This window comes from Saccopteryx leptura, chromosome 2 (genome assembly GCF_036850995.1).
Source record: "Saccopteryx leptura isolate mSacLep1 chromosome 2, mSacLep1_pri_phased_curated, whole genome shotgun sequence".
NCBI classification, from domain to species: Eukaryota; Metazoa; Chordata; class Mammalia; order Chiroptera; family Emballonuridae; genus Saccopteryx; species Saccopteryx leptura.
The window spans coordinates 97,305,602-97,329,212 of NC_089504.1; the positions used below are offsets into that span (position 1 = coordinate 97,305,602).

Sequence of the window (23,611 nt, forward strand, 5' to 3'; positions counted from 1 at the left end):
CGATGCTCTGCCCCTCCAGGGCGTCGCTCTGCCGCGACCAGAGCCACTCTAGCGCCTGGGGCAGAGGCCAAGGAGCCATCCCCAGCGCCCGGGCCATCTTTGCTCCAATGGAGCCTTGGCTGCGGGAGGGGAAGAGAGAGACAGAGAGGAAGGAGGGGGGTGGAGAAGCAAATGGGCGCTTCTCCTATGTGCCCTGGCCGGGAATTGAACCCAGGTCCCCCGCACGCCAGGCCGACGCTCTACCACTGAGCCAACCGGCCAGGGCCATTTTTCATCTTTTTACCCCTCCTTTTTTTTTTTTTTACAGACAGAGAGAGAGTCAGAGAGAGGGATAGACAGGGACAGACAGACAGGAACGGAGACGAGAAGCTTCAATCATTAGTTTTTCGTTGCACACTGCGACACCTTAGTTGTTCATTGATTGCTTTCTCATATGTGCCTTGACCACGGGCCTTCAGTAGATGGAGTAACCCCTTGCTCGAGCCAGCAACCTTGGGTCCAAGCTGGTGATCTTTTGCTCAAACCAGATGAGCCCGCACTTAAGCTGGCGACCTCGGGGTCTCGAACCTGGGTCCTCAGCATCCCAGTCCGACGCTCTATCCATTGCGCCACCGCCTGGTCAGACTACCCCTCCTTCTTAAGACCATTTAACATTTCATATAATACTGGTCTGGTGTTACATGAGTTTGGTGGAGCTGAACTCCTTTAGCTCTTTTTTGTCTGGCAACAATGACAACTCAGTGGCCACAAACATTTACTTCTTTTTTTTTTTACAGAGATAGAGAGTCAGAGAGAGGGACAGATAGGGACACACACACAGGACGGGAGAGAGATTAGAAGCATCAATTCTTCGTCGCGGCACCTTAGTTGTTCATTGATTGCTTTCTCATATGTGCCTTTATGGGGGAGGCGTGAAAGCAGAGAGAGTGACCCCTTGCTCAAGCCAGAGACCCCACACTCAAGCTGGTGAGCCTGTGCTCTAGCTAGTGACCTCAGGGTTTCAAAGCTGAGTCCTCTGCATCCCAGTCTAATGCTCTATCCATTGCCTGGTCAGATGAATATTTATTTCTTATAATACATTTGTAAGATTTATACTACTTACAGCACCAAAGTAAGGAGCCTGATGTACAACCCCAGTGCCTTCTTCCTCCCTCACATAGTTGTCAACAAGCACAGTAAAAGCACCATTCTCTCTACACTGGAAAAGAAATGTTGGCAGGATTAAAGGGTGAAACATTACCATATCATAACATTAATTTGATAACAGGTTTTAGATCTTGAAAAACTTTTAACATGCAAAATTATTTTCAGCAGTAGAAACAGCAATAATTCAGTTTGGAAAGAAACATATTAATTCTATACATTATTCCATGAATAATGACTCATCATTTATAAATGAAATAATTACCTGAAGACTTGCAGAGGAAATTTTCTAACTTCCTTTGTACAAAACTGGACCTTTTCATTACTTCTCCTGAACTGCTCCCTGACCCCTAGCATGCTGTTTATCATATTCTCAGAAAATATATTCTTCAAACTATTCCCGTCCTGGTATATAGCCCACCCCTGAACAGTGCAGGGGTTCAGGGAACTACCCCTATGCAGTGGAAATAGGAGTGTAACTTCTGACTCCACAGTTGGCTCTTCGCACCCTTGAATTCAACCAACCACAAAGTGACAACCGTATTTTCAACCTGCAGCTGGGAATGCGAAAACCTGTTTTCTATCCAGGACTGGTTAAATAAAATCCATGTGTAAGTGGACTGGCACCTTGTTCAAGGGTCAGATGCAGCTTCAATCACTGTATCTACTTTCTCTTCCCCTTCTGAGCTAACTCAAGTTACTGGAAGAAGCAGGATGGGGTAGCCAAGAGCTGCAAGCTCTATTACAGCCATTCCACCCCTGCTAACACTGCAGGGAATGTTTCTCATTTGATTCCTGATACAGCAACAACAAAGTTAGGTTAGTACACATAATACTACAGACCTACTTTTATACCTTCATTTCCAAATATTTCTTTTCACATACCCTTTGTTTTAGCCTAACTAAAACCCTTTGCCTTCCTACCTCACTGCCTTTGTAAATAACTCTGTTCAGAAATGATTTTTCACAATTAAAGCTATATTCTGTGAAAAAAGGTACTGAAATTTCCATGTTTTAAAAATATTCCAGTTGCATCTGTATTACACAGAACTCAGAACAAAGACGAAATGGTTGCCCGAATCACACAGCCAGCAGCCATGAAGCTGGGACCTGAAACAGGTCTTCTGGTCTCAAGTACAGTATCATTTTCAACTACATCACAGCTCTTTGTTTGGCACTTGCTTAAAACTAAACTAAATGTTAAATTGCTGTAACCCAAACCACCTGGAAATGTTTTCGGTGTTTTCAATGTTTTAACCAGGGAGAGACAATATGTGCCTTTAGAACCAGAGGTAGGGATGAGGAATACAGAAGTATCTTACTATTCATAGTTGCACACCAAAGAACCCCACATGCACTTCCCTCTCCCGACCCAGCTCTGGACCCTGCCCCGCGAGGCTGGGAATGGTGAGCAGCCACACAGAGGGCTGCAGTGCCGCCCCACACACTCCCTGAGCTCCCATTTAATAGCTCAGGACATGTATATTTCAGGTGTACATCAGATGATTCTACGGAAGGTCCCAGAAATTTTCAGGAAGCTAACTGAACAGACAGGTCTTATTCAACTTAGTTCTACGTACTGACTGCATATTCCAGACAGACCTCTGACTTAACCCAAAGTTCCTATCCAGAGTGTCCATGTGACTTGCTGAGAGGGCTGAGCTTTCCTCGGGTCTCAACTGTGTCTGTGATTCAGAAAGTTTAAGAGTTTCAAGACTAACAAAAACAACTACAATATAAAACAATATATGTTAAAACACACAAGAGAAGGCCCTGGCCGGTTGGCCTCATGATAGAGCATTGGCCTGGTGTGTGGAAGTCCTGGGTTTGAATCCCAGCCAGGGCACACAGGAAAAGCACCCATCTACTTCTCCACCCTTCTCCCTCTCCCTTCTCTCTACCTCTCTCTTCCCCTCCTGCAGCCAAGGCTCCACTGGAGCAAAAGTTGACCTGGGCACTGAGGATGGCTCCATGGCCTTCGCCTCAGGTGCTAGAATGGCTCTGGTTGCAATGGAGCAACGCCCCAGAAAGGGCAGAGCATCACCCCCTAGTGGGCATGCTGGGTGGATCCCAGTTGGGTGCATGTGGGACTATTTGCCTCCCCACTTCTTACTGCGGAAAAACACAAAAACAAAACAAAACAAACAAAACACACACATACACACACACACACACAGAATAATGTAGTAATGGCATTTTTTAGAGGGAGAAACCCAAGATGCATTTCCGAAAATGCTGTTCTTCAGATGGCCTCTAACTTTAGCCCTGAAGAGCAGGTTGAATTGGAACAGCTATAACATTACAGAAAGGTGAAGGATTTTTTTTTACAGTGACAGAGCGAGAGCGAGAGCGAGAGAGAGAGAGAGAGAGAGAGAGAGGGATAGATAGGAACAGACAGACAGGAACGGAGAACGGAGAGAGATGAGAAGCATCAATCATCAGTTTTTTGTTGCGACACCTTAGTTGTTCATTGATTGCTTTCTCGTATGTGCCTTGACCGGAGTAACCCTTTGCTTAAGCCAACGACCTTGGGTCCAAGCTGGTGAGCTTTTGCTCAATCCAGATGAGCCTGCGCTCAAGCTGGCGACCTCGGGGTCTTGAACCTGGGTCTTCCGCATCCTAGTCCAATGCTCTCTCCACTGTGCCACCACCTGGTCAGGCAGGTGAAGGATTTTTTAAACAGAAGAAAAATGCAATTAAAACAAAGGCAGGGAGGGGGAAAAAGGGTAGCTTGACTAAAGCAAAAGACATGTTAGGGGAATGACTAGGAAGCCGGCCTGCCTCCTGTCAAGTGGCCAATACCTGGTGAGTAATGTGTTGGCAAACAAAACAACTACAGGCTCACAGGGAAGGACCAAACCAGGGAAAGCATAGGAATATCCACCTGCAACAACATGTAATGAGGAGGAGAGCCTCTAGCTAGGAGATGAGAAACATGGGGACCAAAAGACTCAAGGAGCACGAAGTGCAGAGACAGATGTGAGCAACATTGTGGACAGAGCCCAATGGCAGAGGTCTTCTGTGTTAATCAAACTCTATCCTTGCACTGAAATGCAAGGTAAGGAAAGGATCTCTCCTGGGCTAGGAGGAAGGCTTTGCTGGCTAACGCTGCCCTGCTGAATATATTCCTATGTAATCATAGTATGTGAAGCCAGGCGCTGCTCATTGTTTTATTCTAAGACCTATAAATAAGGACCAGCAGGAAATTCCTGCTGCCCTTATTCTTTTGTTGGTTCTTGGGTTGCAACTACAGCTGTGAGTTCTCTCCTCAGAAAAATAAAAACTCCCTTAAAGAGCATCATGACTCTTAAGTCAGTAAATGTATGAACTCTGTTGTGAGACTAGATTTAAAGAACCCACCTAGTCAAGTTCCTTGAAATGAACTGTTTACTTTTACGTGCAGTTTTCCTCTGAGCATTATCCTAAATTTGTAAATAACAACAACAACAACAAAAAACCCAAAACAAACCATTCCTCATATTCCTGGGTGATAGTAGACTATAAACAATAAATATATAAACATAAAAATAATATTAAATGTAAGTGATTTCTTATGTACTTCGAGAAAAGTATTTTAAAAATTCCTACAGGATTTTAATTACTAGAACAAGAAGGCAATACAAACGGAATTTAATTCTGTTAACAATGAAGTTGACTTTTGGTTCAGGAACACTCTTGCAAACCGCCAGACCATGTGCATATTACCCCAGTTCCATAATACTGCTGCAGGTATTGATACTGTACACAGTGTGGAGAGCCACTGAGGTTGAGCCCAAGCTCACCTTCGCAAAATAGTCAAACAGGGGCCTGTATTTCTTGCCTTTGAGATAAGCACCAGAAAATCTAGAAAAAAGGAAAAAGGCAAACTCACAATTAGATTCAAATTATTAAGGAAATTAAGTTGTAGTCACATCAAGTCACCACTCCCTTCTGGTTTACAGATTCCTTAGTCATTAACGCTGGCACTTATTACTAAAACATACTGGTACTTAAAATAGTACTCGAGTACTTAGTATTTTAAATGATATTAGTACTTAAAAGTGAAGTTGACTAATACAGCCTCTGGGTAATAAAGTGTCTTATTTTTTAAAAATAAAAAATTTTTAAAGCTAAAGATGCCCACATGCATAAATCAATGACTTGTATATTTACCTTTCAAGGACCTCATACTCACTCTCCAATTTATAGAGGGCTGGTAATCTGGCTTCCATTAAAATGAGCAATTTTCCTCTTACAACATCTACAAGAGCAACAGAAACAGTGGACCTCAGTGATATTCAGACTCTGGCTTACTTTAAAAAGCCCTGTTATCAGCAGAGCCTCCCCTCCAGGGGGCTTCTGTATCATCTGCATCTACTGTGCTCAGCTCTCACAGAGAAACACTTCCAAGAAGCTAGGGTACACTGCTTTCTAGATATTAAAAAGACAAAAACATCAAAAGATATTAGGCAGCTCATCAATTGTTAAATGAACCTCTAGCCATTTTAAGCAAATTAATCTCTTTTTCTCCTACCAAAAGTAATATATGTGAATGATTCAAATTCATAACATTAGCAACCCAAGCTCACAAACAGCAGCCCCTTAATCTCACCTGCCCTCAGAACCACCATTTGAGTACCTTTTCCTCCAGTTATTTCCTGTGTATACAGTAATATGCATGTTATGTGAATGAGTGATATTTAAAAAATAATTGTGGGATATAACAATACATTTTTACATTCATTTTCACACAATACACTGTAAACATCTTCTTCTATATTAGTAAATATATCTCCCTCATGCTTTTAGATAGCTCTATACTACGCCATTTTAAGGGAATACAAGTTATTATTATTACTTTTTTTGTATTTTTCTGAAGCTGGAAACGGGGAGAGACAGTCAGACAGACTCTCGCATGCGCCCGACTGGGATCCACCCGGCACGCCCACCAGGGGTGACGCTCTGCCCACCAGGGGGCGTCGCTCTGTCGCAACCAGAGCCACTCTAGCGCCTGAGGCAGAGGCCAAGGAGCCATCCCCAGCGCCCAGGCCATCTCTGCTCCAATGGAGCCTCGGCTGCAGGAGGGGAAGAGAGAGACAGAGAGGAAGGAGAGGGGGAGGGGTGGAGAAGCAGATGGGCGCCTCTCCTGCGTGCCCTGGCCGGGAATCGAACCCGGGACCCTTGCACGCCAGGCCGACGCTCTACCACTGAGCCAACCGGCCAGGGCTACAAGTTATTTTTAACACATCAACTAATTCTAAGGGACATTTAAGTTATTTTCCAATCACTGCTACCATGAACATTAGGATAATGAGTATCCCTGTATGGGCCTTTGTACCCTTATTGGAAATGGAGGCTATTACATTAGAAATAGAAAAGCTGGAACAAAACCTTAGGGTAACTTAAACTCCCACCTATAAAGTATGACATACCCTAGAATTTACTAAAGTCTATAATATACATACAGTTAACTATAAGAAAAAACGAGAATCTATAAATTACTGTAAAGGTCTCTGCAATTTATTGGAAAACTGCTATAACAATTTTGAAACTCACCAGCTCTGACCTTACAGGAACTTCATTTTAAGTGGAGTCTACATTTCTTGAATAAAACTCAGGACACACGGTTTACCAAGTATACAGGCAGAGAAGTGACATGATTGAAATATCAGTCAGATGGTCCGTAAGGCTGTCAGGCTCAGTAGAGAATGGCCATGTCTTATGGGTGACACAGGGAACTTATAACCAGGGAAACAGCTGAGACACCAGAGCCAGGCTCTGCCTGTACAACAACAGCTCTTTCCCAGCACGTATCACAAGAAACCAGGCCTCAGTCCTATCCACTCTCAAGGCACAGCTAAATAATAATAAAACAAAACAAAAAACCCTGTTTTTTCTCACTCCTTTACCAGTATTTTTCTCTTGCCAGCAAAAGCTATTGTAAATCAAGCTGATTGTCATACAAGGCAGATTTTTTTTTCTGGACAAGTTTTTCTTTTCTTTCTCTGGCTTTCCCCTCCCCCCATTAGCTATCAACACCTTAAAGGTACCAATCTTCTATTTCCATATAAATATCTTTGGAAAGGACCTCACTGAGACTGATTTAACTCTCTACCAGAGAATATGTAAAAGACACAAAAGTCAAGTTGTGGTACAAATTCTGTGATGTTAAAAGACTTTATGATACATACATATTTGGTCTCAGTTCCCCTGTTCCTGGCAGAGCTCTTAAAATCCTTAGAATTTCCCAAATGATGAGAGCCATGTAGCCCACCCAAATACCATAGGAAAAGCTGTGCTTGGAACCCTTCCAGTCCTTACCCCTATGAACTTCTCCATGTAGCTGCTTATGTGTAGCCTTCAAAATATCCTTTTATAACAAACTGGTTATCTAATAAGCAATATGTTACTTCAATTCTGTGAGCAAATTAATTGAACCTGAGGAGGAGGTCATGGATCAGTCAGAAGCAGAGGGGACAATGTGGACTTGTGATTGGAGTCTGAAGAGGGGGTGTGCTGGTGGGGACAGTTTTGTAGGACTGAGCCCTTACCTGTGGGATCTGATGGTAAGTCTAGATAGCTAGTAATATCTGAGTAAACTGCTTGGTGTGTTTAAAAAATAAACATCAGAGATTTCCTAATGATGAGATACCAGTCCTCTGAAGCTCTGATACTTCATCTTTAATAGGGGCATGATGTACAAAAATATATTAAAATTAGAATATTATAAGGAATGTTTTAAAAAAATTTTTACTTTTTATTTGTATACTACTTTACTTTTTTATGTGTTACATTTTTAATATTTTTTATTTTATTTTATTTTTTAGGTGAGAGTGAGGAGATAGTGAGGCAGACTCCTACATACACCCCTAACCAGGACCCACATGGGAACCCCATCTGGGACTGATTCTCACAACCAACCTATTTTTAGCACCTGGAGTCATGCTCAAACCAACTGAGCCACTGGCTCTGGGAGAGGATGAGGGAGAGGTTGGGGGATGAGCAGATGGTCACTTTTCCTGTGTGCCTGACTGGGAATCAAACCTGGGACGTCCAGTTGCTGGGCCAATGCTCTATCCATTGAGTCACTGCCCAGGGCCTTACATTTTCAATATATATATATATATATATATATATATATATATATATATATATATATTTTTTTTTTTACATTTTCAATATTTTAAAGAGAAAACCACAGAGCCAAAAATGGTCTCACTCATGCTAAAAGCCCATGATAAAAACCTAGATTTATTACCCAACCTAATTGCCATTTCAACCTCTTCCGGAAACATAATCTTAATGCCTGCAATTTCTGGTCAACACCAGTGAGGTAATTTGTAGCACAGGCTTTCACCATACCCCCAAACCATAGAAAAAACAGGCAATTCATTTAATTAAAAACTTTGCCTATTATCTTCCCCTCAAAAAAATCCAAAAAACAAACAAACCAAAAACAGAGATGTCCTGATCTAAAACTAATTCCATCTTTTCTTTTTCAAATAGCTCCCCTTGTCCCACCCTTCTTCCTATAAAAATCTTTCCTCTTGCAGCCTGACCTGTGGTGGTGCAGTGAGTAAAGCGTTGACATGGAATGTTGAGGCCACTGGTTCAAAACCCAGGTCTTGCCTAGTCAAGGCACATATGGGAGTTGATGCTTCCTACTCCCCCCAACCCCATTCTCTCTGTCTCCTCTTTCTAAAATGAATAAATAAACAAAAAATCTAAAAAAAATCGTTCCTATTGTATAACCCAGCAGCATCCTCTTATAGTTGCTAGATGAAACACTGCCCAATTAATAAAGTCAATCAGACCTTCAAGTTTATTTGGCTGAATTTTGTTCTTTAACGGATTAAAAACAAAAACAAAACCAAAAACAAACAAAACAAAAACCCAAACCTCTTTTAGAGGTTATTGTTCTGATTAAGTTTTAACACTTTTTCAAAAACATTTATTTTTATTCCTCCAAAAATGTAATTTCATTCTTTCCCAAAATATGTTAGAATTATCTTATCCACATTAATCATAAGTAAACAGGCTCTCACTCACCTTTAATCTTTACATACAGCATATCTGGGTTCACACAGACGGCAAGGTTACTAGGTAGGGTCCAGGGAGTGGTTGTCCAAGCAACCAAAGATGTATTTTCATCTTCTTCCAAAGGGAAGGTTACAAACACTGAAGGATCTTGAACATCCTGAAATAAAATGAGACAGTATTTTCTTACAAAATCCACAACTGACATGTAAGAAAAATAAACTAATACTAAAGACTAAAGTAAATCGATTTTCAGAATAAACTGAGCTTTTAAAAAACCATTTATCCTATTTATAAAAATAAAATACATAGCAAAAATTTCCAAATATATTTTAAAATATACTTTAAAAGTTTTCACAATTACGGCCCTGGCCGGTTGGCTCAGTGGTAGAGCGTCGGCCTGGCGAGCGGGGAAACCGGGTTCGATTCCCGGCCAGGACACATAGGAGAAGCGCCCATTTGCTTCTCCACTCCCCCTCCTTCCTCTCTGTCTCTCTCTTCCCTTCCCGCAGCCAAGGCTCCATTGGAGCAAAGATGGCCCGGGCGCTGGGGATGGCTCCTTGGCCTCTGCCCCAGGCGCTAGAGTGGCTCTGGTCGCGGCAGAGCGACTCCCCGAAGGGGCAGAGCATCGCCCCTGGTGGGCGTGCCGGGTGGATCCCGGTCAGGTGCATGCGGGAGTCTGTCTGACTGTCTCTCCCCGTTTCCAGCTTCAGAAAAATACAAAAAAAAAAAAAAAAAGGAATCGGGTACATGGTAAAGAAACAGTGGGCCATTCTGTTTATTGGTGTCTCACCAAGACAGGCAAGCCACAAGAAAAGCCAAGGGAAAAGCAAAAAACCTGCTTTTCCCATAGAGGGCAAGGGATCAGGGAGGCCTCTGCAATGCTGATGGCAGGAACTTAGAGAGAGAGCCCCAGTCTGCTTTATTTTATAGTGTAGAAAAGGAAAGCCTTTAAGCCAATATACAAATAAGAAAGTCTCTGGTACAAAGTCACTTATCTGAGGCATAAATGGGATTCCTCATAAGAGTGCACCAACCTCTAGCATGCAATAGTCAAGGGTGTGGGGAAAAGCTTATTTTGAGAAGATCTTAATATTAGAAGAATGTTGAAAAGATCTTAGTACTAAAAGGGTGGGCCTGACAAGGTGGTGGCGCAGTGGATAGAGCGTCGGACTGGGATGCGGAAGGACCCAGGTTCGAGACCCCGAGGTCGCCAGCTTGAGCGCGGGCTCATCTGGCTTGAGCAAAGAGCTCACCAGCTTGGACCCAAGGTCGCTGGCTCCAGCAGGGGGTAACTCGGTCTGCTGAAGGCCCACGGTCAAGGCACATGTGAGAAAGCAATCAATGAACAACTAAGAAGTCGCAACGCGCAACGAGAAACTGATGATTGATGCTTCTCATCTCTCTCCATTCCTGTCTGTCTGTCCCTGTCTATCTCTACCTCTGTAAAAAAAAAAAAAAAAAAAAAAAAAAAAAGGATTTAAAAGGGTGGAAAAGGCTTAGTCTTAAAACTAAGCCTTAAGCCAGGGGTCCCCAAACTTTTTACACAGGGGGCCAGTTCACTGTCCCTCAGACCGTTGGAGGGCTGGACTATAAAAAAACTATGAACAAAATCCCTATGCACACTGCACATATCTTATTTTATTTTATTTATTTATTTATTTTTTCATTTTTCTGAAGCTGGAAACGGGGAGAGACAGTCAGACAGACTCCCGCATGCGCCTGACGGGGATCCACCCGGCACGCCCACCATGGGGCGATGCTCTGCCCATCCTGGGCATCGCCATGTTGTGACCAGAGCCACTCTAGCGCCTGAGGCAGAGGCCAAGGAGCCATCCCCAGCACCCGGGCCATCTTTGCTCCAATGGAGCCTTGGCTGCGGGAGGGGAAGAGAGAGACAGAGAGGAAAGCGCGGCGGAGGGGTGGAGAAGCAAATGGGCGCTTCTCCCGTGTGCCCTGGCCGGGAATCGAACCCAGGTCCTCCGCACGCTAGGCCGATGCTCTACCGCTGAGCCAACCGGCCAGGGCCATATCTTATGTTAAAGTAAAAAAACAAAACGGGAACAAACACAATATTTAAAATAAAAAACAAGTAAATTTAAATCAAGAAACTGACCAGTATTTCAATGGGAACTATGGGCCTGCTTTTGGCTAATGAGATGGTCAATGTGCCCCTTCTGGAAGTGCAGAGGGGCCGGATAAATGGCCTCAGGGGTCCCCCATAGTTTGGGGACCCCTGCCTTAAGCTATAAGAACTTTGCCAGCTTATAGCCTGCCTCCCACACTCAAAGCAAACCATAAGCAAGCAAACATATACATCATATTTGCAAACTTATTTGACCCACATATGTCAACAAAATAATTTTAATAATTAAAAATAATTACCCAGAAAATAATTAAATAATTAAATAATTTAAAAATAATTTAAAAAGTTATTCTTTATTCCAAAACCTAAAAAGAAGTCATTTTCAAACACCATATACCTGAAATTGTAATATGCCCAAATTGTAACAGTGAAATGCTTGTTCTGATTCCATCTTGTTCAAGCATGCTTTTTTTCCAAGACCTTCAGGTTAATAGCTTCTGCTAAGTTTTACCTATAAATGTGCTAACCATTAGAGGAATTATGCTTGTGGCTTGAGCTTTACAAAAACAGCCCCTTACCAGAAACTACCTCTCCTGAGGAGATACGTATGTACAAAAATGACTATCAAAGATCTGAATGGACTCACATCAACTAGAGTCAACAGACTAAGAACAAAGAAGTTCCACAATTTTCCTGGGACTCCTGGTGGCACTCAGATGTCTATGGTTGTCAATCACCTCTTTGCCCTCCTGTTTCCCCCTTTCTTTGACATAAAAGGCTGGATTCTATACTTTAAGATGTTTCTTTAGGATGCTAGTCTGCCAGCTCCTTGGCTTGCTGGCTTTCTGAATAAAGTTGCTTTCCTTGTCACTCAACTCATTGGACATATTACAATATTAATATTAATTCTGTTTGATAGAGGGAACTCAAGATTTAAAATTTTAGTTTGAGTAATGATGGTTTTGGTACGGTCAGTGGACATAATGGTTAATGCAAGTAAAAACTTTGTTCCAGGAGGTGGGATATCTGACCAGGACTGCAGGATCTGAGGAGATCTGGGAGTGACTCATCTTTGTGCCCCAGGGTACTGCAAGCAAAGCCTCTGTGCTCCAAGGAAGGAACACCTGCTGTCTATGATCCAATTAACAGTTAACTATGATCTGATTAACTCTCCCTTGAAATCCCAAAACCCTTACCTACCTTTTTCCTTCCCCTTATAAAAAGTTTGGCTGGGGAAAGGGAGTTGAGATGATTTGGGAGTGCAACCGCCATCTCCCCAGATTGCTGGCCATTGGAATAAAGCACCCATAAAGATTCAATTTCTGTTTATAAATTGGTGACAGGCAGCACAAACTCCACTATATTTTCTAGTTTCAAGTTCATTAAAGAAAACAAAACAAACCTCAGTGGCAACCAATACACAATCATAGAATGGCTTAAGTGAAAAAAGAAAATGCTAAGTGTTGACAGGATACAGAGTCATCAGAACTGTCTAGCGGGAGTATAAATCAGTAAAAATGTAAGAGTTAGGACACAGTTAATTGGCACATTTGCTTTCTATTCTCCCTTAAGGGCTCCCTGACTTTCCTCTTTGAAATGTGGCAAGAAGCTTATCTTTGCAGCAGCTCTGGGAAGCATCCAGGAGCCCAGAAATTAGGAAGGAGATGGACAGCCTGAACCACTTAGGCATGGAGGAATGCAGAGACAGAGCAAGACAGTCCCATTACCTCAAGAACAGATCACACTGAGGGATACCTCATCACCCCACTGCCTATATGACTAACTGCATGGACTTTGCCCTTTGCACCATTACTAACAGCCCCTGAATTGCATGAAAAGAGACAGTACAGTAACAGCTAAAGCAGGCATTGAGGTCCTCTGCCTTCTGGATTCATATATTCATATATTTCAGTCCTTGTACTTGTGTGGTTGGGTTCATAGCAATGGGAAGCATGAGCTCTGCCTTGTTCTAGTTATAGAATGACTTCAAAGCACTCTATGCTAGTATCTGTTTGAATAGAAGGCAGAAAACCACAGTCCACAAACCAAATCTGCCTGTAACCTGTTTTTATGTAGCTCCAAAGCTAGGGATGGTTTTGACAGAGTTGAATACTTGAGACAGAGATCACATAGCTTACAAAGTCTAAAATATTTACTATGTGGCCCTTTAATGAGTTTTCCAGCCTGTATATTGGAGCTAAATAGAAGTATACCCACTCAACAATTCCACTCCTGGGTATGTATTCAACAGAAATGTGTACAGTATATGCTTCCCCAAAGACAAGATCTAGAATGTCCACATTCTATTCTTATGAATAGAATAGTAGCACTATTCATAAATACCACAAACTGAATATTACTCAATAGTAGGGTAAATAAATCCTAGGCAGTAATTAAAATGGTTATCTACAAACACAGCATGGATGACTTTGAAACAGAATCTTGATCAAGAGAAGCAAAACACAAAAAAGAACGCACTGTATAATTCCATTTATAAAAAGTTTAGAATCAGCAAACGAATCAATGCAGTTGGAAGGAGGCGCGAGGAGTGTGTGGCTAACGTGAAAGGATCATGAGAAAGGTTCTTCGTTTTATCTGGGTGTTGGCTATTCACTTCATGCAACTATATGGAGTACAGCAAGAAAATGGAGGAGCCAAAACAGGTCTTATTATTAAACCAGGTAATAAGATGTAAAATATTAATTTTAGTAGTACAGTAATAAACATAAAAAAAGAAAAATTTAAAAAACCTCTAGCCATGGCAAGATAGCTCAGTTGGTTAAAACATTGTCCCCAAGTACAGAGGTTGCTGGTTTGATCCCTGGTCAGAGCACATGCAAGAGCAGCAGATCAATGATCCTGTCTCTCTCTCCCTTCCTTTCTCTCTCAAAAATTAATCAATAGTCTGACCAGGCAGTGGTGCAGTGGATAGAGCGTCAGACTGGGACGCAGAGGACCCAGGTTCGAGACCCCGAGGTCGCCAGCTTGAGCAAGGGGTTACTTGGTCTGCTGTAGCCCCATGGTCAAGGCACATATGAGAAAGCAATCAATGAACAACTAAGGTGCCACAACAAAAAATTGATGCTTCCCATCTCTCTCCCTTCCTGTCTGTCTGTCCCTATCTATCCCTCTGACTGTCTGTCTGTAAAAATAAATAAGTAAATAAATAAAAAACAAAATAAAATTTCCACGTTAACAAAAAAAAATATATATATATATATATTTATTGATTTTAGGGAGAGAAAAAGGGGGAGAGAGACAGAAACTTCGATCTGTTCCTATATGTGCCCTGACTGGGGACTGAACCCATAACCTTCGGGTATTGGGATGACACTCTAACCGACTGAGCTATCCAGCCACGGCCTCATTTATACTCTTAACAGAACCTTGGTTCAGTGACTGGCAACTTTACCAGCACTCAGTAAAAAGTAATCAAACTGACAAGACTTGCTAGGCTAACACTCCACACAGGATTAGCTACCTTGACCACAACCATTTAACTTCTTTCTACATAACTTAAGGCCCAATGATGCCTTACCTTGTAATTCTGGTGAGATTCAAAGTTGGAAAGTGGAGTGTTGCATGCAGTGGAAAAGGGCATGACTTTCACACCTCTATAAACAAGGCCTTTATCATAAAGTTGTTTGAAGACCCACCTAGCAAGTAAAGAGACAAAGTTTTAGAATAATTATATAATCAAAATTTTGTTTCCCCAAATGCAAACATTTATGCCAGGTTCTGTTTATAGTTTGTCTCAAAGATGTGAAAACAAAATGTCCCTCAACTGAAGATTCTCTGATAAATTACAACAGATCAGAATAATGAGACATTATGTAGACATAAAAGTACTAGTATCTGTTGACATGGAAACATGTTCATGACTTAATGTTGACTGAGAAAAGTAACTAACACCATACTGTACAGTAAGGTACCAATTACATAAAACTATACATATAGTTATATTATTTACGTTTTTTTAGGAATACTAGAAAAAAATAGATTCCTACTAATATCTTAATCATGTGGTAGTTCAGTTTTTGTTTCTGGTATAACATCACTGAAATTTGAATCAGTGTCTTTCCTACAACTAGTTAAAAAGTATTACCGGCCCTGGCCAGTTGGCTCAGCAGTAGAGCGTCGGCCTGGAGTGCAGGAGTCCCGGGTTCAATTCCCGGCCAGGGCACACAGGGGAAGCGCCCATCTGCTTCTGCACCCCTCCCCCTCTCCTTCCTCTCTGTCTCTCTCCTCCCCTCCCGCAGCCGAGGCTCCATTCGAGCAAAGATAGCCCGGGCGCTGGGGATGGCTCTGTGGCCTCTGCCTCAGGTGCTAGAATAGCTCTGAATGTAACAGAGCTATGCCCTAGAGGGGCAGAACATCGCCCCCTGGTGGGCATGCCGGGTGGATCCCGGTCGGGCACATGCGGGAGTCTGTCTGACTGCCTCCCTGTTTCTAGCTTCGGAAAAAATGAAAAAGAAGAAGAAGAAGAAAAAAGTATTACCGAATGCTTAATCATATTGCTTTAAGCTAAATGTACTAATAAGACACTTTGCTAAAATACATTTTTATGAAAATTGTGTATTTTTTCATGGTATTCCTTTGGCTTTAGATAAAACTTAAAAAGTGATGTTTTAACTTGGCCAGGAGGTGGAGCAGTGGATGTAGCATCAGACTGGGATGTGGAAGACCCAGGATCGAGACCCCGAGGTTGCTAGCTTGAATGTGAGCTCATCTGGTTTGAGCAAGGTTCACCAGCTTGAGCCCAAGGTCGCTAGTTCGAGCAAGGGGTCAATTGGTCTGCTGTAGCCCCACCCCCATCCCCGTCAGGGCACATGTGGGAAATCAGTAAATCAATCCGTGAACAGCTAAAGAGCCGCAACAAGAAATTGATGTTTCTCATCTCTCTCCCGTTCTGTCTGTCTGTCCCTCTTTCTGACTCTGTCTCTCCCACAAAAAAAAGAAAGTGATGTTTTATAATAAATTTCTTAAGGTTAAGCTCAATTTTAAATGATACACTTTGAAGTAGGACACTCAATAGAGGACTAAAGGAAGAGTATTAGGTTAGCTATCGTAAGACCCAGCTTTCTTTTTTTTTTTTAATTATTTTATTTATTTTAAAGAGAGGAAGGGAGAGAGCAAGAGAGAGGCAAGAACTATAATCTGTTCCATTATGTGCCTGACTGAGGACTGAACCGGCAACCTCTGTGCTTTGGGATGATGCTCTATCCAGTCAGGGCCTAAGACGCAGTTTTCAAGTCCAAGAGCCACAAAACCAGCTATGTTATCTCAGGCAAGTAACAGCCACTTGTCTTTATCTCAGACAGGGTCCTAACCCAATCCACAGGCCTCTGAATCATCTGGGAAAATTCAGGTGAACTACTTTGTATACTCAAAAGCACCAACTCAATCTAAATTATCAGTTATTAATGTTGTCATTATTAAAGGTATCTCTTACTTTTTTAAAAAATTCATTTTAGAGAGGAAAGAGAGAGAGAGAGAGAAAGGGAGAGGAGCAAGAAGCATCAACTCCCGTAGGTGCCTTGACCAGGCAAGCCCAGGGTTTTGAACCAGCGACCTCAGCATTTCAGATCAATGTTTTATCCACTGTGCCACCACAGGTCAGGCTGTCCCACTGTTTTTTATATTCACCCTAGGTCTATGTGTCTTATTTATATGCCAAGACCTTCCTCAGAAACAATAACATCTTAATAACAAATTGTTTTCCCCTAATTCAAGTATATTTTGTGTAAATTAAGAACAATGATGTAGCGCTGTAGTTTCCAACATGTAGGTACTAGCCACAGGTGCTCAGTCATTAAAATTAGAAATTCAGTTTCTTGATCATAGTTTCCACATTTAAGTGCGCAATAGCCCTGATCTAGAGCACAAATAGTACCTTGTTTTTCCAATATTTAACACAATCCCTGGTTTTTAGATGCTCTAACCATGAGAACTCCAGCTGCTCAGTGAATAGGACACACTCCCTGCCCCGTCCAAAGTCCCTGGCATGTGAGAAAATCTGTCAGCTTCTACCCTGGGGTATATGGGTCTGGAGATGCACCCACAGGGGCACACAGAGTCAAAGGGTCTGAGAACTACCCCACGGTGTCTTGCTCCTTAAAGGCAAAGAACACATGTCAAGCATGTGCAACAGATCCTGACAGAAATATGACCAGGTAGATAGGAGGGTAATAAGAGACACAGCACCTATAAAGTAGGGCAGTGAAAGCACATCCTATAAAACAGCTTTGCAATTCACCTGTAATTATGTAAAATTCACCTGAGTTATGTACAAAAGGCAGTTTATTTTGTTTCTTTTGTGTGTGTATGTGACAGAGAAAGGAACAGACAGACTGGAAGGGAGAGAGATGAAAAGCATCAATTCTTTGCTGCAGCACCTTAGTTTCTAAGAGATTGTTTTCTCATATGTGCCTTGACGGGGGTGGGGGGGTGGGGGGGGGCTACAGCAGACCGAATGACCCCTTGCTCAAGCCAGCGACCTTGGGTCCAAACTGGTGAGTCTTGCTCAAACCAGATGAGCCCGTGCTCAAACTGGTGACCTCGGGGTCTCAAACCTGGGTCCTCCACATCCCAGTCCGATGCTCTATCCACTGCGCCACTGCCTAGTCAGGCCAGAAGGTAGTTTATAACCCTAATAATGATGTCTGATACCCATGAGTATGTAATAATTTTCAGACTACAATCGCAGGCTCAAATTAAATCACCAATCAAGACTGGCATGGCAACAGTTGTCTTATAATAGTAAATAAGTAAAACACATTTGAAATGGTTACGGAATAGTAACTGCACTATACTTTTCTCTTGGTATAAAATTCAAGTACACAATCTCTTAGACTTAATTTCTTAAGAAGAAAACAAACTTTTAAAATTAGTTTCCACAAATTTTACACCCATCAATTTGGCAAAAAAATTTTAACTGCTATAAGGCCATTTACATATATTTAATTTTTCCATTGATTTGAGAGAGTAAGGAAGGGAGAAGAATCAACTCGTTCCACTTAGTTGTTCTAATTAGTTATGTAGTATTTTTACTTATTTTCAATTACAGCTGACAGTCAATATCACTTTATTAGTTTTAGGTGTATAGCATAGTGGTAACACATTTATATATTTTATAGTGACCCTGTCACCCTGATAAGTCTACTATCCACTTTTCACCAGTTACTACAATATTACTATATTCCCTGTGCTGTACTTTACATCTCCATGACTATTCTCTAATTCCCAATCTGTACTTCTTAATCCCTTCACCTATCCTACTAACCCCCCTCACACCTAGCAATCTACAGATTGTTCTGATCATCTACAGGTATGTTTTCTTTGTTCATTTATTTTGTTCTTTAGATTCCACATATAAGTAAAATCATATGGTAGACTGACTTATTTCACTTAGCATAATACCCTCTAGGTCCACCCATGTTTGTTGCAAATGGTAAGATTTAATTCTTTGACTTTTTTTTTTTTTTTTTTGTATTTTTCTGAAGCTGGAAACGGGGAGAGAGTCAGACAGACTGCACCGACAGGGATCCACCCGGCACACCCACCAGGGGGCGACGCTCTGCCCACCAGGGGGCGATGCTCTGCCGAGACCAGAGCCACTCTAGCGCCTGGGGCAGAGGCCAAGGAGCCATCCCCAGCGCCCGGGCCATCTTTGCTCCAATGGAGCCTTGGCTGCAGGAGGGGAAGAGAGAGACAGAGAGGAAGGGGGGGGGTGGAGAAGCAAATGGGCGCTTCTCCTATGTGCCCTGGCCGGGAATCGAACCCGGGTCCCCCGCACGCCAGGCCGATGCTCTACCGCTGAGCCAACTGGCCAGGGCCTTAATTCTTTGATTTTAATGGCTGAGTAATAAGCCACTGTAAATAACCATCACATCTTCTTTATTCATTCTTCTATTGATGAACACTTAGGTTGTTTCCATAGCTTGACTACTATAAATAATACTGCAACAAACAGAATCATGTGTGTATCGTCCTGAATTAGTGTTTTGGATTTCTTTCGATAAATACCCACGGGGAATTGCTGGGTCATAAAATAGTTTCTTTCTTTAATTTTTTTGAGGAACCTGCATAATGTTTTCCATAGTGGCTATTCCAATTTCCTATCCTACCAACAATGTATGATAGGTCCCTTTCTCTACATCTTTACCAAAATTTGTTTGATTTACTGGTATCAGGCCATTTGTGTGAACAACTGTATGTTCTGATGTAGAAGTACTAATGTAACTAATTACAGCTTGCTGCTAAATCTTCTGGGGCCATTATATATGACAAAATACACACATAGCTTATTACCAATGTAGAATCCAAAAACAAATCTTTATATGATACTAGAACAGATACATGTCATTACACATTTACCCCAAACCATTCAACTGGAGTGAACCCTAAAGTAAACTATAGACTCTGAGTGATTACAATGAAAGCTCAGTTGTAACAAATGTGCCACTCTGGAGGGGGATGTTGATATGTACCACTCTGCTGGGGGAAGCTATGCATGTGGTGGCATAGGGCACATGGGAAATGTCTATACCTTCTCTATTTTTTTTTTTTTTTTTTTTTTTTTAAATTTTGTTTTCTTTATTAATTTTTAGAGAGGAGAGAGAGTGAGAAAGAGAGAGAGAGAGAGAAGGGGGAGGGAGGAGCAGGAAGCATCAACTCCCATATGTGCCTCGATCAGGCAAGCCCAGGGTTTTGAACCGGCAACCTCAGCGTTCCAGGTCGACACTTTATCCACTGCGCCACCACAGGTCAGGCTATACCTTCTCTATTTTGCTACAAACCTAAATATGCTCTAAAAAGTAAACTTTTAAGTCTTTAAAAACTAAAATAAACTGATCATCACTCTGCTAATACAGGGGTGAGAAAAAGTAGGTTTATACTTGCAAGTATGAGAAACAGAAGTTATTATTGTATTATTATTTATTAATTATTGTATTTTCCATATGAACAACTGTAAACTTACTTTCCCCCACCAGTGTATAACAAGTCATTATGTTTACAATTTCAAATAAACCTACCAGACAGATTCCATGAATTCTGGATACAGAGTTTTGTAGTCATTGTCAAAGTCAATCCATCGGCCAAGTCTGGTAACAGTAGACTTAAAAACATAAATACTAGTTATTAGAGAATAATACTTGTTATTGGGAAAATAGAACAATCAATGATTTAAGTAAATTTATATCACAATCAACACACTATGCAAAGTGAGGAAGCATTTTTTCCCAGCAATCATTCTATTATGTAAATAATGTTATTTACAAGTATTAATATGCCTTTAAAGCCTACCAAAACTACCATTTGGCAAAAACCATAGGTATAACTTGCTAGCAAGAATCATCAATGTATACTAAAAATACTGAGTTAAAGTATAAAAAATAGTATTATTTGCAAAGAATCTCCCTAGAGAATAATTATTAATTCCAAAGGAAAAAAACTCCAACTTTACAATGAAGAAACCTGACAGAAGTCACCTTAGTAACCAAAGTTAACATCACCAGTGAGAATAACACTATCATAGGGCCCAAGAAGGATATGATGTTACTTCTGAGGCAATCTCTCCAAAATTGCAAAACTTAAACTGAATCATAAAGAAATATTAGATATTGAGGGACCTTCTACAAAATAACTGGTTCATAATGTTTAAAAGTGACAAGGTTATAAATAACAAAGAAAGATTGAGGGAATGTTCCAGATGAAAGGAGAGTAAGGAAGTATGACAACGAAATGCAATGTGTGCTTCTAAACTGGATCTTAGTTAAGAAAAACTAGTGGAACTGGTTAAATTTGAATAAGGTCTAAGTATTGTACCAATGTTAATTTCTTTTTTTATAATTTCCTTTGGATAACTATACTATGTTTTTTGAAGGTATTCGCTGGTGAGTGAAGGATATAAGGGAATTCTTCATACTTATTTCACAATAAAAAATTTTAAAAAAGAACCCATACACATATAATAATAATCAGCATTTTTTTCCTACTGGTGACCAGGCAAGAAAAATTAAAGAATGTTAGGAAAGCCCGACCGGTGGCAGTGCAGTGGATAAAACACTGATCCCGAAGGCTGAGGTCACTGGTTCTGAGTGTGGGCTCGTCAGTGCAGGGTTGCCGGCTTGAGCCCAAAAGGTAGCTGGCATAGAAAAGCCCAAGGTTGCCGTCTTGAGCCCAGGTACACTGACTTGGCCCTGGTCAGGCACGTACGAGAAGCTCATGTACAACTAAAGTAAAAGGAAGTACTTCTCCTCCTCTCGCTCTCCCTTTCTGTCTCGCTCTCAAAAAAAAATAAGAGGCCCTGGCCGGTTGGCTCAGCGGTAGAGCGTCGGCCTGGCGTGTGGAGAAGCGCCCATTTGCTTCTCCACCCCCCCCCTTCCTCTCTGTCTCTCTCTTCCCCTCCCGCAGCCAAGGCTCCATTGGAGCAAAGATGGCCCGGGCGCTGGGGATGGCTCCTTGGCCTCTGCCCCAGGCGCTAGAGTGGCTCTGGTTGCGGCAGAGCGATGCCCCGGAGGGGCAGAGCGGTTGCCCCTGGTGGGCGTGCCGGGTGGATCCCGGTCGGGCGCATGCGGGAGTCTGTCTGACTGTCAATCCCCGTTTCCAGCTTCAGAAAAAATAAATAAATAAAAATAAATAAATAAAATAAAAAAGAGCTTTGAATTTTTAGGTCAACAAAATAAAATTTTATTCGCCAAGAAGAGAAGTTACTCAATGTTTTGAGATGAAAAGAACAAGATGAAGTCTTGTGGGAGAGAGAACCTGGCAGGAGGGGGTTGGGGGGGGGAGAACATGAGCAAGAGACCAGTTAGGAAACTGTTACAGAAATGAAGAGGTGAGAGGCCAGGGAAAGGTTACTGGAATGAAAATAAAAGACTAAGAAGAAAGACTTGATAGGCTCTGACATTCCATTTGACCATTAGGATTCATGTGTGAAGCCTGACACCAACCTGATTCAGAATAGGGAATTCTGAAGAACGGTAAGAAGTCCAAGTGGTAAGATGGAGAAGATGAAAAAGATAAAAGCCAGACATGGTGTTTTTGGGGTTTTTTTTTTGTATTTTTCTGAAGCTGGAAATGGGGAGGCAGACAGATTCCCGCATGCGCCCGACCAGGATCCACCTGGCACACCCACCAGGGGGCGATGCTCTGCCCATCTGGGGCGTGGCTCTGTCGTGACCAGAGCCACTCTAGCGCCCCGGCCATCTTTTGCTCCAATGGAGCCTTGGCTGCGGGAGGGGAAAAGAGAGACAGAGAGGAAGGAGAGGGGGAGGGGTGGAGAAGCAGATGGGCGCCTCTCCTATGTGCCCTGGCCGGGAATCGAACCCGGGACTTCTGCACACCAGGCCGACGCTCTACCACTGAGCCAACCGGCCAGGGCCCAGACATGTTTTTAAGTTGTACAGACAAACTAATCAAATGGCCAGGTCGAGGAAATAGATTTGAGGACCTTGTTCCTAAGCCCTTGAGAACGAGAGGACAGGAGGTCTGATAGCACCTGACAGGTGAAACGCACTGAAAAGCACCAGCTGTAGAAGCCCTACTGATAAGGGGATAAGAGCAAAATTTATGTAACAAGGTTCCAAACTAGGATTGATATTAACGTTTGAATTTTTTTTTAAATTGATGAGTAGTAGATTCTTTTTTTTTTTTTTTTTTTTTTTCATTTTAGAGAAGAGAGACAGAGAGAGAGAGAGAGAAGGGGGGAGGAACAGGAAGCATCAACTCCCATATGTGCCTTGACTGGGTTTTGAACCAGCAACCTCAGCGTTCCAGGTCGATGCTTTATCCACTGCGCCACCACAGGTCAGGCTGAATTTTTTTTTATTACAACATTCAAGTTAATCTAGTGACTAGGACAGCCTGATTCCTGTCATACACTGTGGGAGGGTAAATGATTAAATCTGGAAGACTATTTGGGCACATGAAAATAAGAGACTTTAGTCTAAGCCACAGTCTAAGTATTAGGGTTGGCGGGAGAAGCTAAACACTCTTATAAAATTCCTGTAAAAAGGATGGTCTACCCGTTATATTACCTCATATAGACAGCCATACTTTTGGGAGCACCATAAAAAGCACAAAGAAGCATAAACCATTTCAACGTCCATTTAAATGATAAATAATGCAACATACCTTCCATTCAGTAGAGTATCTCATCACAATTGCTCGGCACTGATTGTTATATTCCATAATCCCCATTTTGGCTACATCCTCTGGTCCTCTGATTCCCAGTATCTTATCAATTTCATATTCCTGAAAATTGGCAATAGATTCTTTACAACCCCACCCTATGAAACAAGTGTAATTCAGCAATTCTAGAAAATAAAACATACTTTAAAAAATTAGTTTCCAGAAAATCTA

General features: G+C 41.9%; 1 protein-coding gene across 1 annotated transcript in view; it reads right to left on the minus strand.

Moving 5' to 3' along the window:
* The window catches only part of IARS1 (isoleucyl-tRNA synthetase 1), a 90,471-nt gene that overhangs the window by 60,128 nt on the left and 6,732 nt on the right, over window positions 1-23,611 (minus strand). Inside the window, exons 4-10 of the mRNA XM_066368363.1 lie at window positions 23,384-23,503; window positions 20,281-20,363; window positions 14,784-14,901; window positions 9,172-9,319; window positions 5,296-5,383; window positions 4,926-4,986; window positions 1,103-1,198 (exon numbers count right to left, since the gene is read on the minus strand). Of these exons, the coding sequence (XP_066224460.1) occupies window positions 1,103-1,198; window positions 4,926-4,986; window positions 5,296-5,383; window positions 9,172-9,319; window positions 14,784-14,901; window positions 20,281-20,363; window positions 23,384-23,503 (714 nt within the window). The remainder of the gene's footprint in view (window positions 1-1,102; window positions 1,199-4,925; window positions 4,987-5,295; window positions 5,384-9,171; window positions 9,320-14,783; window positions 14,902-20,280; window positions 20,364-23,383; window positions 23,504-23,611) is intronic.